This window comes from Palaemon carinicauda, chromosome 21 (genome assembly GCF_036898095.1).
Source record: "Palaemon carinicauda isolate YSFRI2023 chromosome 21, ASM3689809v2, whole genome shotgun sequence".
NCBI lineage: Eukaryota > Metazoa > Arthropoda > Malacostraca > Decapoda > Palaemonidae > Palaemon > Palaemon carinicauda.
Window position 1 is genome coordinate 763816 of NC_090745.1, and position 18193 is coordinate 782008.

General features: G+C 41.3%; 1 protein-coding gene across 1 annotated transcript in view; it reads left to right on the top strand.

Annotated features, from left to right (window-relative positions):
- Positions 1-18193, top strand: part of Hpr1 (THO complex 1-like protein Hpr1) — a 75624-nt gene that overhangs the window by 25616 nt on the left and 31815 nt on the right. The window contains exons 4-9 of the mRNA XM_068344772.1: positions 6788-6964; positions 7398-7531; positions 7828-7965; positions 13152-13288; positions 16501-16624; positions 16741-16830. Coding sequence (XP_068200873.1) covers positions 6788-6964; positions 7398-7531; positions 7828-7965; positions 13152-13288; positions 16501-16624; positions 16741-16830 — 800 coding nt within the window. The remainder of the gene's footprint in view (positions 1-6787; positions 6965-7397; positions 7532-7827; positions 7966-13151; positions 13289-16500; positions 16625-16740; positions 16831-18193) is intronic.

Genomic DNA, 18193 nt, shown 5'->3' on the forward strand with positions numbered 1-18193 from the left:
GAAAGAAGGACCTCTCCCGAAGGCAGGAACTCAATATGACCCGGGTCTCTCGACAAGGCTGCCAGTTCAGAAATTCTTGCCCCGGAAGCCAAGCTCACCAGGAAAAGTGTTTTCCTGAGAAGGGGAATGTAATCACAAGAACTGTTAATGGTATCAGAAGCCAATTTGAGTACATCATTAAGGAACCAGGTCACCGGGGTAGGACGAGTAACCGGTTTCAGTCTGGCACAGGCTTTCGGAATTGAAGCTAACAAAGAATCGGTTAAGTCTATGTTAAAACCCACTAGGAAGATCTTTTTCAAAGCAGATTTAATAGTGGTGATAGTATTGGCTGCCAGACCTGATTCTAATAAAGATCTAAAGAAAGTGACTGTAAGGTTCAAGTTCATACAGTTCACGTCTGAGTCTATCAAAAATTTTGCCAACTTTTTAACTGCAGAGTCATACTGGCGGATGGTGGAATCCCGTTTATCCGATTCTAGGAACAGGGTGTTTTGAGGATCAATATTGGCACCATGCATGGCCGCAAACTTCATAAAGTCCATAAAGTTAGGGCGCTCTGAATGTTTGAGAAAGCGTACACAACGCGTGTTTGTACTATCTGAGACAGAACCGGATTGGGTATCGGGTGAGGGTATAGTCTCAACTCTCGCAGGAGAGGATACCAGTTGCTCTTGGGCCAGTTGGGTGCGACCAAGGCTACTTGTCCCTTGAAGGATCTCGGCTTGTCTAGAACTTTCAGCAAAAGATTCACCGGGGGAAAGAGATAAATCTTTTCCCAGATGTCCCAATCCTGTGACATGGCGTCTGTGGCGTAAGCCTGAGGGTCTAGATTGGGAGCCACATATACTCTCAATTTGTGGTTGGACTCCGTGGCGAAGAGGTCCACTTGGAGACCGGGAACCTGAGAGAGAATCCACCGAAATGACTTTAGATCGAGTGACCATTCCGATTCTAGAGGGGAGGTCCGGGACAGGGCGTCTGCCACTACATTCCGGACTCCCGCCAGGTGGACAGCTGAAAGATGCCAACGGTTCAAGGCTGCTAGGGAGAATATGGCTACTAGAACATGGTTCAGAGGCCCTGACTTTGACCCGCCTCTGTTGAGGCAGCGGACCACCACTTCGCTGTCGAGGACCAGACGAAGGTGTTGTCTCTTGGGAAGAGCGAGACGTTTCAGGGTTAGAAGAACTGCCATGGCCTCCAGCACATTGATGTGAAATTGGCGGAACAAGGGGGACCAAAGACCTTGAACTTTCCTGAGCTGAGAATAGCCGCCCCAACCTGATAAGGATGCGTCCGTGTGAATGATTAACTTCGGAGGCGGAAATCGAAGGGGAACTGACTTTGACAGACTGTTTGCTCTTGTCCAAGGAAGAAGTCTTTCCCGTAGAATGGGAGGAAGGCGGACTTTCCTGTCCCGGAGCTTCCGGTTCGCCCCCGAACGCCAGACACGATTGATATCTTTCAATTTTGCCTTCAGAAGAAGATCCGTCACTGAGGCAAACTGAAGGGACCCCAGAATCCTCTCTTGGAGTCGTCTGGAACTTACTTTGTCTTTGAGAAAGCGTTTGGTGTTCCTTGCAATCTCTAACCTCTTGGGTTTGGGAAGACACAGAGTATGAGATATAAGATCCCATTGCAGGCCGAGCCATTGGAACTTCGATTTTGGAAGAAGACGGGACTTCTTGAAGTTGATCTGGAAGCCTAGAGATTGAAGATAATGGATGACTTTGTGAGTGGCTTTTAGGCAATTTTGGGAGGTGTCTGACCAAATGAGCCAGTCGTCCAGATAGGCTACTACTTGAATCCCTTGATTTCTGAGTTCCTGAACAGCGACTTCTGCTAACTTTGTGAAGATCCTTGGGGCGATGTTGAGCCCGAAAGGCATCACCTTGAAGGAGTAACTTTTGTCCCCTAAGCGAAAGCCTAGATACGGACGGAAGTGTCTCGCTATCGGGACGTGATAATAGGCGTCTGTAAGATCGATAGAGGTGGTGACGGCCCCACGGGGAAGTAAGGTCCGCACCTGCGAGACGGTAAGCATTCGAAACTTGTCGCATTGATTGGACAAGTTGAGAAGGGATAGGTCTAGAATCACTCTTCTCTTGTCTGAATCCTTCTTCGGGACACTGAACAGCCGACCTTGAAACTTCAGGTGTTTCGTTTCTTGTATGGCGTTCTTTTGTAAAAGATCCTGGACAAATTCGACCAGGTCCGGAGTGGAATGTTGATGAAATTTGTTCGGAGGAGGAGGTCCTTGAATCCAACTCCACCCCAGTCCCTTGGAGATGATACTGAAAGCCCAGGGACTGAACCTCCATTTGTTGCGGAAGGCATAGAGCCTCCCCCCTACCTGCTGCACCTCAGTATTGGTTTGAGGAGTTGCCTCCACGTCCGCCTCGGAAGTTCTTTCCCCTGCGAAAGGCTCTTCCCCTGCCTTTGTTCTGGTTAGAACCACGGTGGTAGCCTCTACCTCTACCATAACTCTGGGAAGAGCTATGAGCCTCATAAGACTGGTTAAAGGCAGGAGAAGTGGCGGAGGCACCGGAAAGCTGGCTCTTAGGGAGCAGAACGGTGACATAGTCGTCCGAAGGAGCCTGAGAGGTGGAAGGCTGTGCAGGGGCAACAGGAGATGGGGGAAGAGGCAGCCGGAAAATGGACGAACCACTCTGCTGTTGCCTGAACTGGGTGGAGGTATATGGACGGAGCTTCTTCCTACCCCGGGCTTGGTAATTTGCAGGGTCATATTTACGTTTAGGAGTCAAACCCCAACGGGCTTTAAGGCTCTGGTTGACTCTAGTGGCCTCCGCCAAGACTTCCTCTACAAGATCCTCAGGGAAGAGATTTGAACCCCAACAGGAGGACCGGATAAGCTTATTAGGTTCATGCCTAATAGTCGCCTCTGCCAGGACATGTTTGCGACACCTGCGTTTAGCAGTAGCGAAGTCATACAGGTCATAATATAATGACTGCAACGTAGCCTTGTTGAGAGACTTAAAAATACTCTCAGTATCGTAAGTCAAGGCTATCGACTCCGTGGAAGTGGCCAAGTTCAGAGTACGGCCAACGCGTAGGCGGGAATCATACTCCTGTTTAATGAGGGATTCCGGGAGACGGGGAAGCCGCTCACTAAACATTACTGAAGCACAGTCTGCTGCTAGCTTGCCAGAGGTAAAAGTGGTATGGACGTTGTCCCAACACTCAATGCCTGAAGGAAGAAGGAGGGAGATTGGATCCACCTTTCGGATGGGAGGCAAGGGCTTCTCCTCCAGAGCATATTGGAAGGCAAGCTCTGCTACCTTATTGACACATGGAGTCACGGTGTTTTTGTCCATTAAGAACATTGTGAAGGAGCTCTTATAAGGCGTCAACATGGTGTTGGTGCAGCCGATGTCATTCAGGAATCTGGCCCACACAGATTGGGCTTGCTCTTTAGGGAAGATGACTGTCTCTTTGGGGACCTTGTCTAACCGAACCAAAGCTTCCTCGGTAAGCCTGGCATAACCATGAAATGGAAATGCCAGACCAGGAGGAAAGAATTCAAAGTCCTCTAGGGGACGAGTGCCAAGACCCTCCAAAGTTAACATTCCGTCTGAGAACGGGGAATGAAGAGCCATACGCCAAGGGTTATTCTTGGCAAACGGCGGGAGCTTAGAGGCATCCGGGATGAGAGAGCTTTGGACTCGCTCCGGAGCACCTTGCTCTAATGCCCCAAGTCTCTGACCGATGTTAGAGAACATCGTGTCCATCTTAGACTGCATCTCTGATACTAACTTAGCCTGCATCTCCGACACGATGCGAAGCATGGCTGATTCGGAAAGGCCCGGGCTAGCAGCAGGAGTGGCGGAATGAACTCCCGGGTCGCGAGACTTAGAGGAGGAGCCAGAAGCCTTAGATGACAGGTTTGTATTCTGCTTAGAACCATGAGAAGCCTTATGAGGCTTACGAGCTTTAGGTAAGGTTCTAGACTTATTCTTGGGGGGAACCGAGTGTGATCGTTGGGACGAATCACGGTCCCCAGAAAAACCATGAAAGGAAGAGCGATCAGATGAAGAAGAAAGAGAGGGGCTGAGGATAGGAATCTCAGCGCCGGAAACACCTGCCTCACTTACCACCCTACCTGTATCTGGATCATCCAATAACATGGGTTCCACGTCAAGGTTCATGGAGGCAACATTGTCTTCTAGATCTCCGGGGGCGTCCGACTGATCCTGCTCTGGATCAATGAACCCCGCTATGGTGGCATCAATGTGGGCAATGATGGGAGCTGCAACATGCCTAGCCACAGCGGCTGAAGACTTGGCGTTGGGGTAAATCAAGGAACATTAGTCCTCGGAGAGGACGTACGGCCGCTTGGACTTCACGTTCCGGGCAAAACCACCAACCCACACTTTCAGTGTGGCCCGAGCCGCAGACTTTTGCTCCGGGGATGCCTGAAATAATAGTGGGAATTAAAAAGGGAAGACTCCCAGTGGTCCTTCAAGACCATAGATATCTTACTAAATAGTGTATGTATGCCAAAAAAAGGTAAGATAAATAAGAAGGCAACATAGCCAACGGGACTCACCGAGTCAGATCCAAGGGTGGTAACGAGGTCAAAACAGACCACACAGTTATCCGGGTGCCATACCACGACATCCTCCAGCTGCACTCCGCATAGGGCGTGAGACCGACAGACGGTATGGCCGCAGGGTTGATGTAGAACAGCTGCACAGGCCGTCGTCTGACAATGCACCATCTATAAAAAGAATAGTATATGAGAAACTGTAATTCTCTTAAGTAGGGGCGGGTCCGGAGGACCCGGGCCTAACATAAGCCTATCACATGATTAGAGCTTAACTGTAATATTCTTAAGTAGGGGCGGGTCCGGAGGACCCGGGCCTAAACATAAGTCTAGCTTAAGACTAAAGTATAGCCATCCATTCCGGTCGAGCCGGGAGCATAAAAAAGGATGCAACAACAAGAAATTAAGACACATGGTGTCTGATTTCCCGGGGCGAGGCTAAGCCCCGGGCCGGGAAATAAAAGTATCCAAAACCAATTTGTATAGGAACTCCGGGATAGTGATCTGTCATATAATCATTATATATAATCATAGGAACTGTTATAAATTAATAGGGGGGCGGAACTGTAGATAAGAACCGCCAACCGAACCCAGAGGGTTTCATATAACATAAACCAGTGTGATAAGTGAATATAAAATAGGGTGCACCGGGATCCAACTCTGTTGACCGGTGGCCAACCAGACTAGACAGAGACGAACCCGCCGGGACACCGGGAGGACAAAGTCCATAAACACTGAACTACCCCCTCTAAAAGGAGGGAAGGCAACGGTCCCCTAGGGGAGGGGGGGAGAGAAGCCTAGCCGCCCACCTAGCGAGAGGGGGAGCATGGGGGAGGATCACGTGATACGGAGCAGCAGGGCTACCAACTGACGATCCCCAACCAGACAGATCAAACGGAGTAATAGCACAATATTCATTATAATAGTGATAACGTTGATAATATAAAATAAACACATAAAAATTTTTTGGGCAAGGCATGCAACATAATAATTAAATCACAAAAGACACACCTGATGGCTTAAAAAATAACATTGCCGCCTAGCAACGAAGGTCGGCAGCCATAACGATACGTAAATGATATCGGCCCAAAAAGTGAACCACGAGGGTTCTAAACGCTAAATAATGAATATCCACAATAACAAATAAAATTTAATAATAAAAATAATAAAAATAATACATATAGTAACACCGCGAGTGAAACTAAAAGCTCTCAAAACAGGAGTACCAACTGTAAGTGGAATCAAGCAAGATCGATATGAACGAAGAGAATAAACTCCTATAATTCAAATATTAAACGATCTAGGTTGCTCAAAACACAGCAAAACCAAGCTTGGTACTTAACTTAGACGGTGTCTCCTGGGAAACCGACGAAGAAGCCATAATCCAATGAAAATAAGTGGAAAAACGAGAGCACAACAAAAAAGCGGGTTACAACACAAGACGTGCTAAAAGGAGTTGGGTTCTGAGCGGATGCAGTGTTAGTAGTACCGAGTGAGGTTGAACGGCTCTCCTCTATTGGGGTTTCTGTCGTGGATGAATCTAAATAGTGCGGGACCTCTGGATTATACGCCCAATTTTATACCGACACCAATAGGTGAGCGAGCTAGTTAACCTAGCACTCCTTTACATTTTTTCTCTGGTATATTTAGCAGTAAATTACCTAAGAATAAGTGCTAAATGGAGCTTATTCACTGGGCGGCACAGGTTCGAGCCCAGAAAATAGTGTGGTTTGTATTCCAGTTACGGAACAAATGACAAATTCATAGATCATTTGTATTTTTCGTAACTATACAAACCTTAGCTATTTATACAAACTTGCCTGCCAGCCCTATCCCCCCTTGAAGTCTTACCTCCAAGCAAACGGAGCTAAATCACAGGTGTGGGAGTGGTAGCAAGGTAACCCCCCCCCCCTGCTAACTAGCGGTGTGGGTAGTTAACCCTCGCTGAATTTTAATGGCTCGTCATTTCAGCTCCGCCGAAAGTAATACCCCTAATAAATAGCTAAGGTTTGTATAGTTAGGAAAAATACAAATTATCCACGACTTTGTCATTATTTGTAACACAACCTCTTATGAAGGTAAAAAGTACAGGGTATTTTCCGTTTATAGCAAAAGTTATATAAAATATTCCCTCTATGAAATGTATTACCATGAACACATTTGAATAAAAATAGGCTATAGGATTATTGCACTGAAGTGTTTAATTTATTTTTTTTCCAGATTTGTTGCGGAGATTATCACGTTCTCAGAACACTGTGTTCTGTGGTAGAATATTGCTGTTTTTAGCAAGATTTTTCCCATTCTCTGAGCGATCTGGTCTAAATTTAATATCTGAGTTCAACCTCGAAAATGTCACTACATTTACCAACGTGGAGCAAGACCCGGAGGAAATGGAAGGTGAATCGACTAAGAGTGATTCATTTCTGTTAAGTTTTTATTGTTTCTTAATACATTGCTCTTTCAAACATTAATTGCCTCCTAGGAACTCACTGGGAAGTCAAAAAAAAATAATCACTTTTCCCCTGATTGTACAAATTATTTTTTCACTATTAAGCTGGATCTGAAACAAATTGAATCTATCTAAATGTAGAACTATATTATTCATCATCAAATATAGTACACCAGAATGAGTCTAGATATGTGACACGTTAGTTTTGTTAAAATACATCATGATAGCTGTGGTTGATAACTTATTCATTACATTGCATGTGGCAGTTTATAAGCCTGGTTAAAATAGGACCTCATGGGACTAGATTTCAATATTAAAACTGTTACTGTATTTGACCATTTTTATGTTATTTGGTAGTCACATTTTATCTCCTTATTTCAGAGGAAACCAAAGAGAAGGAAGGTGGTGGAATCAGTCTAGATTATACTCTATACACAAAGTTTTGGTCACTGCAGGACTTTTTCCGAAACCCTCCTCAGTGTTTCCAAAAGGCACCTTGGAAAATGTTTACCGTGGTAAGTTTCAATTTTATTTTAATCTTGTAAGATTTTGGTTGTTTGCTGTAAGTCCGGTGTGGCTTTATCCTTTATTGAGAAGGACTTGTGTGGCTTTATCCTTTATTGAGAAGGACTTGTGTGGCTTTATCCTTTATTGAGAAGGACTTGTGTGGCTTTATCCTTTATTGAGAAGGACTTGTGTGGCTTTATCCTTTATTGAGAAGAACTTGTGTGGCTTTATCCTTTATTGAGAAGGACTTGTGTGGCTTTATCCTTTATTGAGAAGGACTCTATACTTATTTCTTTTCTTTCAGTATTGTGGAGATGTTCTAGAAGCTTTCAAGAGCTTCAAATTGGATAACGTACAAAGTCGCAGTACCACAGCAGCACAGATATCTCGAACGCTATCAACAGATCCTACAGCTCAAGAAAATCCCAAATCGGAGCCTCAGGTTAGTTGGAGTATTTATTTTCATCAGTTATATGATTGTGTATCGTAAGTGCTGTAGTTAGCGTTGCTAGTCATATTTTCAATAATAGTAAAGTTATTTGTAATATAATTGATACTGTTATTATTAATGGCAATCCACTTCTCTTCACCTTAATTTAGTAAATTTACTGTAGTGCCTTGCCAATCATGAAGATTTTCAATCAAAGAAACACCTAAAAGTCATTCACCACCATTCCCAGTTTTAATCAACATAATGTTAAATAATTGAATTAATAATAATCATAACATGTCTTGAGATACTACACTTTCTCCTTGAATTATTTTTAAGTTACATATGCACGCTCGTACTATCTGTCCGAAATGATATGTACGTAGATACCATTTCATCGTCGTCATCATCATCGCCTCCCATGCCTATTGACGCAAAGGACCTCGGTTAGATTTTGCCAATCGTCTCTATCTTGAGCTGTTAAATCGTCTATGAAATAATTCCACATACTTCATAAAAACCCACATTAATCATTGTGACAGATAAAGGTAATATCTGATTAATGAGTTTGTCTTATAAAAATATCTGGTCTTAAATAAAATCAGTGCTTGTTTAATGCGACCTTATAATCAGAGGATGACCGAGTACCTGTTGAGGATGGAAAGACAAGGTTTATGTACCCCAGAAGAATATAAAAGTATTGTAAGAACATACATTCTTGGGAGTTTTTAGAGAAGTAATGCTTAGGCCGGGTGCTAAGAGGTACATACAGTACATACATATACCAAGGCACTTCCCCTAATTTTAGGGGGTAGCCGACATCAAACAAATGAAAAAAGGGGACCTTTCCTCTCTACGTTCCTCCCAGCCTGACAAGGGACTCAACCGAGTTTGGCTGGTACTGCTAGGTTGCCACAGCCCACCCTCCCCCATTATCCACCACAGATGAAGCTTTATAACGCTGAATCCCCTACTGCTGCTACCTCTGCGGTCATCCAAGGCGACCGAAGGAAGCAGCAGGGCTTACCGGAACTGTGTCACAATCGCTCGCCATTCATTCCTATTTCTAGCATGCTCTCTTGCCTCTCTCACATCTATCCTCCTATCACCCAGAGCTTTCGTCACTCTATCCATCCACCCAAACCTTGGCCTTCCTCTTGTACTTCTCCCATCAACTCTTGCATTCATCACCTTCTTTAGCAGACAGCCATTTTCCATTCTCCCAATATGGCCAAACCACCTCAACACATTCATATCCACCCTAGCTGCTAACTCATTTCTTACACCCGTTCTCACCCTCACTACTTCGTTCCTAACCCTACCTACTCGAGATACACCAGCCATACTACTTAGACACTTCATCTCAAAGACATTCAATTTCTGTCTCTCCGTCACTGTCATTCCCCACAACTTCGATCCATACATCACAGTTGGTACAATCACTTTCTCATATAGAACTCTCTTTACATTCTTGCCCAACCCTCTATTCTTTACTGCTCTCTTCACTGCCCCCAACACTTTGCATCCTTCATTCACTCTCTGATGTACATCTGCTTCCACTCTACCATTTGCAGCAACAACAGACCCCAAGCTCTTAAACTGATCCACCTCCTCAAGTAACTCTCCATTCAACATGACATTCAACCTCGGACTACCTTCCCTTCCCGTATATCTCATAACCTTACTCTTACCCTCATTAACTCTCAACTTCCTTCTCTCACACACCCTTCCAAATTCTGTCACTAATTGGCCAAGCTTCTCTTCCGCGTCTGCAACCAGTACGGTATCATCCGCAAACAACAACTGATTTACCTCCCATTCATGATCATTCTCGTCTACCAGTTTTAATCCTCGTCCAAGTACTCAAGCATTCACCTCTCTCACCACTCCATCAACATACAAGTTAAACAACCATGGCAACATTACACATCCCTGTCTCAGCCCCACTCTCACCGGAAACCAGTCGCTCACTTCATTTCCTATCCTAACACATGCTTTACTACCTTTGTAGAAACTTTTCACTGCTTGCAACAGCCTTCCACCAATTCCATATAACCTCATCACATTCCACATTGCTTTCCTATCAACTCTTATCATATGCTTTCTCCAGATCCATAAATGCAACATACACCTTACCTTTTGCTAAATATTTCTCACATACCTACCTAACTGTAAAAATCTGATTCATACAACCCCTACCTCTTCTAAAACCACCCTGTACTTCTAAGATTGCATTCTCTGTTTTATTCTTAATCCTATTAATCAGTACACTACCATACACTTTTCCAACTACACCCAATACCCCTTAAATTACAACACTCATGCACATCTCCCTTACCCTTATATAGTGGTACAATACATGCGCAAACCCAATCTACTGGTACCATTGACAACACAAAACACATATTAAGGAATCTCACCAACCATTCAAGTACAGTCACACCCCCTTCCTTCAGCATCTCAGCTCTCACACCATCCATACCAGATGCTTCTCCTACTCTCGTTTCATCTAGTGCTCCCCACACTTCCTCTCTTGTAATATCTCTCTCATCTCCCATCACTGGCACCTCAACACCTGCAACAGCAATTATATCTGCCTCCCTATTATCCTCAACATTCAGTAAACTTTCAAAATATTCTGCCCACCTTTTCCTTGCCTCCTTTCCTTTTAACAACCTTCCATTTCCATCTTTCACTGTCTCTTCAATTCTCTAACCATCCTTCCTTACTCTCTTCACTTCTTTCCAAAACTTCTCCTTATTCTCTTCATATGAACGACCCAATTCCTGGCCCCACCTCAGGTCAGCCGCCCTCTTTGCCTCAGCTACCTTGCACTTTACTTCCACCTTTTTCTCTCTATATCTTTCATACTTCTCTACGCTATTACTCTGCAGCCATTCTTCAAATGCCCTCTTTTTCTCTTCCACTTTTACCTTCTCTCCTTCATTCCGCCATTCACTGCCCTTCCTCATGCTGCCTCCAATAAACTTCTTGCCACACATATCACTTGCAATCCCAACGAAATTTTCTTTTACTAACTTCCACTCCTCCTCTAAATTACCAGTTTCTCTCTGTCATATGCCATTTTCAACATTTTGTGATATTCACTTTTTACCCCCGGTTTTATTAGCTCTTTAACCTTCACTAGCTCCATTTTAATCCCCCCCACTCTATTCCCTCACTCTTTTGCTACAACTAATTTTCCTTCAACCAAAAAATGTTCAGACATACCGTTAGCCATACCCCTAAACACATGCACGTCTTTCAATCTTCCAAACATACTTTTAGTTATCAACACATAAACCATTAATGCCCTTTCTACCACAATTCCATTTGCCACTCTTACCCATGTATACTTGTTTTTATCTTTCTTTTTGAAAAAGCTAAAACCTATCACCATCTCTTGCTTAGGACACACATCTACCAGTCTGTCACCACTCATTTTCACCTGGTACGCCATACTTCCTAATGACACCTTCTACCTCTTCAGCGCCCACTCTAGCATTTAAGTCACCCATGACAACTACATAATTCCTTATACACACCTAGTTAATTCATTCCAGAACTCATTCTGCTCTTCTTCCCCTTTCTCACAACCTGGCCCATATGCACTAACAAAAGCCCAACATTCCCTACCCAGCCTATCTCTTACCCACATTAACCTAGATGATATCTCCTTCCATTCCACTACTTTACCTGTCATCTATTCACTCTGCAATAAAGCCACACCCTCTCTTGCTCTTTCCCTTTCAATACCTGACACTCTACCAGTCATTTCACCAAATATCACGTCACCCTTCCCTTTCATCTTTGTCTCACACAAAGCCAATATAGCCATCCTTTTATTCCTAAAGATACTTCCAATCTCACATCTATTTTCTATTATACTACATCCACGCACATTCAGGCACCCCAAAACTAGAGTGCGGGGAGCAGTCACTCTCCCCCCAGCTCCCCCTCTTTGACGTCTCACAGGAGTATATAATACAGGAGAGGGGGTTCCCAGCCCCTCCTCCCGTCCCTTTTAGTCGCCTCTTACGACGCGCAGGGATACGTTTTCGCTATTCTAATTGTTTTTATGTCCCCGCGGCCACAGGGTTTAAAAAATAGATGATTAGCAGACCCGCCTTCACTTATTTTTGAAGTGAATTTTCCCATTACAAGTATTAGTAGGTTGCCTAGGGTACTAGCCACCTGTTGGGATATTACTGCTAGAGAGTTATTGGGTCCTTTGACTGACCAGACAGTTCTACATTCTGTCCCTCTCCCTGGTTACGGGAAAAATCCTCTCTCTGGTTACGGGGCATTTTTCCTCTGCCCATACTTACACTGAATAGTTGGGCCTATTCTTTCCACATTCTCCTCTGTCCTTATACAGCTGACAACACTGAGATTACCAAACAATTCTTTGATCTATGGGTTTACTACTGCACTGTAATTGTTCAGTGACTATTTTCCTCTTTTTAAGGGTACAAGACTCTTTAGCTATAGTCGGCAACTTTCTAGGTCACTCCAAAAATAAACCATTGCTCTTCAGTCTTGGGTAGTTTCATAGCCTCTGCACCATTTTCTTCCACTATCTTGGGGTAGAGTTCTCTTACTTGAGGGTTCACTCAGGCACACTCTTCTCTCTTCATTGTTTATGTATGACATAATTGTAATGTTACTGATCTTAAGATATTTCATATGGTTATTTATTATTTCTTATAGCCTACAGAGTTTTTTCATTTCCTTATTTCTACCTTATTTCCTTTCCTCATTGGGATATTTTCTCTATTGGAGCCCTCAGGCTTATAGCATCCTGCTTTTTCCATCTAGGGTTATAGCTTAGCAAGTTATAATAATAACAGAAAATATCAAGGTACTATTGAGTAATGTGTGAAAATAGAATTGTGTGAAAATGAAAAAATCTCTGTATGCCTATTTTGAAGATAGTAATTATCCCATTTTATATTCAAATGCCGTGGCAGGAGAGAATTTAAGGACCTCATGGGCTCTGATCTATAGGTGTGACAGGTTCTTTTTTAATAGTGCACAGGTATAGGATGAGAATGTGTGCAATAAATAATTTATCTTGTTTAAAAGATATTTGATTCTGCAGAAATACTAAGGAATTCATAATGCATATGTATGGTAGCTCACTATTGTTTGTATCATGTCAGGTGTTGTATATTCTAATGTGTATTTTTTTTTTCTAGGATCAGTATTTTGCAAAATACTTGACCAATCAAAAACTCCTGGATCTTCAGTTCTCCGACGCAAACTTCCGTCGTTATGTTTTACTGCAAATTCTCACACTTACACAGTATCTTACTTCTGACATACGATTCAAAACGTAAGTAATTTTAGAAGGACTCGATGAATTTTGTAATCAGACCTTAGATAATGAAATTTATTATATTTTTATTCACTTGATGTTCAAATTGCTTTTACTCAAATCTGTGTTGATATCTATCTGAAAATAGAAATTTTCCCCTTTTCACTCATTGCAAAATGGATAAGACCTATATAATCTCTTCAGTCTCAAAGTCGAGAACTCTGTCATTAGTCTCATGACATCACTGATCAGTGGATAGAAGAGTTCAAGTATATGAACATTATGTCAATATAAAAATAACTAGAAAAAACCCTCTGAGAGTACAGGCCTCCATCACAGCAGCTTATTTCTCGAAACCAGCTTGCATTTTCCAAAATTAATTTAGAGCGTAGACACATTTGAAGTCAATGTGACAACCATGAGCAAAATTGGGGTTAAGTTTAGAGTTAATTCGCTCGACCTTTTGCTCAACTTTGACCTTTGACCTAGGACTTTCAAAATACAGTAGAATCGATTCCATGTTTCAACATAATAATTAATCCCTGAAAGTTTCACTATGTGAGTAAACTTGTGGCCAGGGAATTGTTCACCAACAAACAAAAAGGGGAAAAAACATAACCTCTTTCCAACTTTGTTGGCGAAGGTAATAAATTATGTTAAAGTTTTTAATATTTGTTATGAAACTCCACTGATGTTCATATTTCCTATTCACACACTGATGGAGGTGGAATAGTGAAGGAAAGAGACAGGAAAGTACCAATCTATATTTGTGAATTATCAACCAACAGACTTGTTTAAAAGGTAACCAATCTTAACCCCAATTAAACTCTTTATCGCTCGAGCTCCCGTTAGATTCCAAACTGGTACTCACTATCCACCTTTTAAAGCTAAATTTTCATACAGTACGATAAATAAAATCATGAGCTTTCTCATTGTTAATTTATTTACTTGAACTAAGAGAGAAAGTGAGTCTTTTATCGTCATCGCATATACAGTACAGGTACAGCTGTTAGGGTTACTTATATGGACAGTGTTACCTGTACTGAGGGAATTTCCCAGTTTCTGTGAAATTAATTTTTTTGATTATAGAAATCAGAACTTAACCGTTTTACTCCCAAAGGACGTACTGGTACGTTTCACAAAACTCATCCCTTTACCCCATGGACGTACCGGTACGTCCTTGCAAAAAACTGCTATTTACATTTTTTTTTTTTGCATATTTTTGATAATTTTTTGAGAAACTTCTGGCATTTTCCAAGAGAATGAGACCAACCTGACTTCTCTATGACAAAAATTAAGGCTGTTGGAGCAATTTCAAAAAAATATACTGCAAAATATGCTTGAAAAAAAAATAACCCCTGAGGGTTAAGGGTTTGAAAGTTCCAAATAACCTGGGGGTAAAAGGGTTAATAGCAAAGTAAGAGCCAGTTTTATATTGACTTGAGACTTTTTCAGGTAATTATTGCTAGTATGGAGATAATTTAGGTGATTTTAGATATAAATGTAGATGGAATTTGACCAAAACTAAAGCTCTTGGTAATGGGCATTTATAGAAGGGTTGCATTGTGGGTGGAGAGGGAGAGGGATAGCTGGGGAAAGAGCCAAATACATAGCTACCTATACATAAAGAATAATTTCACTGGCTAAAGAGGGTATTGTTATGGTGTATGATAACAAAAACACAATAAAATAGCTTTTTCGTAATTATGAATAAAGACTAGAATCCCAAGTGTCTCGGTGGGGTGTAGTGAGAAGTAGGCATGGCTATATCTCTGAGCTGTTGGGTATTGGAGGGGACATTGTAATGCTTCTCATAGAGAATGTTTCCATTGGCTAAAAAGAGTTCTGTGATGATGTATGTCACAGGCCATATGTCTCATGTCTAGTTAGAGGATGAAGGAATGGGAAATTTGGGGGCCCAAGTGTAAAAAAACACTTACATTTGGCACAACAACTTTTAAAAGAGGCTAGGTATAATACATCCAAATAAGCTGCAAGTACTGACATACAAGTTGCCAAGACTTTCTTTGATATCTTGAAGTAATGAACTTATGATAGTGGCTACACAGCCAAGTTAATCTTGAAAAGTTTTAAGACAGTTCTCCTGGAGATGTTAGTCAGGACTCATCACTTGTGAATAGAAGATCGCAACAGGAGTCAAGGTTCCCAAAGACTTGACACTATTGTGCTGCTTTCCTATGTTGAATGAATTTTGAAGTTGGCACCCCTCTTGTTTTTCCATTCAAAGAATCCATAGGTAGTGTAGGAAATAAACTATAACAATTGTGTGTTCAATAACCTAAAAGTCACCACCTTTTGAGTGGTCCTCAAAAAATTTTTCCTCGCTATGATGGAGTGCTGTTTATTGCCTTCCAGCATCATGTCTATCATCCATCCCATGAATAAAGGGATAATTGCTATGTTCAAGGCCTACTAAAGTAATACTGTAAATTGCCATTGCACTGAAGTCAAAGATTGTATGATTTTATTTAATCACAAGAATTTCAGATTTCTGCTTGAAATTTATTACTTTGTGTCAAAGAATTGCCATATGCCAGTAAGAATTCTTTAGATTTTTTCAATTCAGAAAATCAAGGCAGGAAGGTAACCACCCAAAGCTTTCTCAAAATCATAAACATCCATTCCATATTGTGAATGAACACTTTCACTTTAAAGAAATGAGTAAATTAGCTCTCATGATAATTTTATCAGGTTCCGATGGTCACCATCTGTGAAACTTTGACCTTCAATGTTTTATAACAACAGCCGGATGCCCAGCTGTGTCTTTCTAGCATCTCGTGACCCTAGTTGCATTCCATATTGCCTTAAGCTTTTGATTTCTTACTTCTTGGTTTTCTTACCCAGATGTTCAGTCTAGTCAGCTTTGTGTTCTAATTTTCACTTTTTTTTAAGAACAGATTAAATTCTGAGAAGCAGGTATTACAAGATTTATTTATATATTTTATACCATTGATGAAAATGATGTTAGACATACTGTCATCCAATGTGCTGTATTACTGTGCAACATTTTTCTGGCTAGTGCAACGGTACTGTACATTATTGTAATTTGCACAAGAAAAATTAAAAGTGTATTTCATAGAATTACAAGAGTTATCAGATGACATTCATGTCGTTTGAACAGTTATCTAGGTGAATATGTTCAAATTAGTGTCATGGCACAAACATAAAGTATGGGACTCTATATTAACGTCTTAATTCTTTTCTTTAAGGGAAACACTTTCAGAGGATCAACTTACTTGGGTCAAGAAGACTGAAGAACTGGTTTTCTCTTTATTAGCTGAAACTCCTCCTGATGGAGTTGCGTTTGTAGGAACCGTAAAACACATTCTTAAGGTAAGAAACAAAATATTGTAATTCTGTTTAGTATTATTGGGTTAATTTAGTGTTGAATATGAGTAATGAAGCGATGGTAATATATATTTAATCATTTCGGCTTGTTTTATTCGCAGCGAGAACTGATGTGGAGTGATTGGAAGAATAATGGCTGCCCAGACATCAAAGGTCCAAGTGATGATACAGATAAAAATCAGAATAGCAAGGTATGTTTTTGGAAAATATTGGTTTTTAAATATTTAACTTAGCCGGTGAATATATAATAGCTGAGCCTCCGGCGGCTCGACAGAAAAAACACAAAAACTCGCGAGCGATCGCTATGAAGGTTGCGGGTGTGCCGACTAGCGCCAACTATCGGCCAGATACCGCATATACATGTAAACAGACTCAATTTTTCTCTGTCGGTCTGATCGACAAGACGTACCATTACTCGCTGTTAACCTGGAGTTTTTCAACAGTCTTGGTGAAGTACTTCCTTTTGGTTTGAGCTTTCGCAGTGCAGGTGTTTTATCTTCAACTTAAATCTTGAACTCGTTTTTGGATAGATTTAATTATTGATGACTTTGGATTGTTTTTTTGGACTTTCTTTGACTTTTAAATGGGCGACCCTTCCCTTAGTACGGAAGTGTGTTTTAGGCTTTTAGCAATTATCTTATCACGTTATAAATTGTTGTTGTTAATTATAGATTTTCCTCTATATATTTTATATCTCAACCGCCTTTATTAGGCCTCTTCGATTAGCTTTCCATTTATAATAAACATCAAGATAAATTAATGATTTGTTTATATGCGACCTTACCTATTCCTCCCCTAATCCGAGAGTAGGCGGTCCTAACTTGGAAACCGAAGTTAAACAACGTTGAGCCCTTTCAATCGTAAATAACTTTTACAGAGCAAATGATTTAAAACTTATTAAATGAATATTTTTTAGTAGATATTTTATGAAAGATTTTCTTTGAATAGTCTTCGTACTGTTTCAAAGATGAACTAACGTTTGGTTTATGCTACGCAGTTTGCGCTCTATCGTTACGATAGAGAGAGAGAATCACTGTTTCACTTTGCAGAAAGAGTAAATCGATTCTGACGTTTTGTTCATTCTTCTTTCAAACTTAAATGTTTTAAATACAAATTTAAAGGAACTTGTTAATTTTCAATTTCTTAGTCCTTTCAGTTTTTTCCTTTAGTCAAATAACCTGTTTATTGACAAAAGGTAAGTGGGCTTTTCTCTTCGGTGTGAAATCAAGAGAGAGAGAGAGAGGAAGAGAGAACGTTTCGATCTTTATTCTCGTCCCAAGCGAGTAACGTTGTTCTCGAGTCAGTTTTTTACTCTCGTCCCAAGTCTCTGTACGGGGAGAAAGGATAAAACGTTTTTAGTTTTTATTCTCGTCCCAAGGCACTGTACGGTGAGAGATTGAAAACGTAGTTTTGAATGAACTAGTGTTTAGTCTCCTTCCCAGTCACTGATCTTTTTATCTTAATATATGTTTACTGTTTTTTGCTTGTATTAATGTGCTTACATTATACGACTTATTTCGCAATTATAACCTTTTGATGAGGGTAGAATTGCGT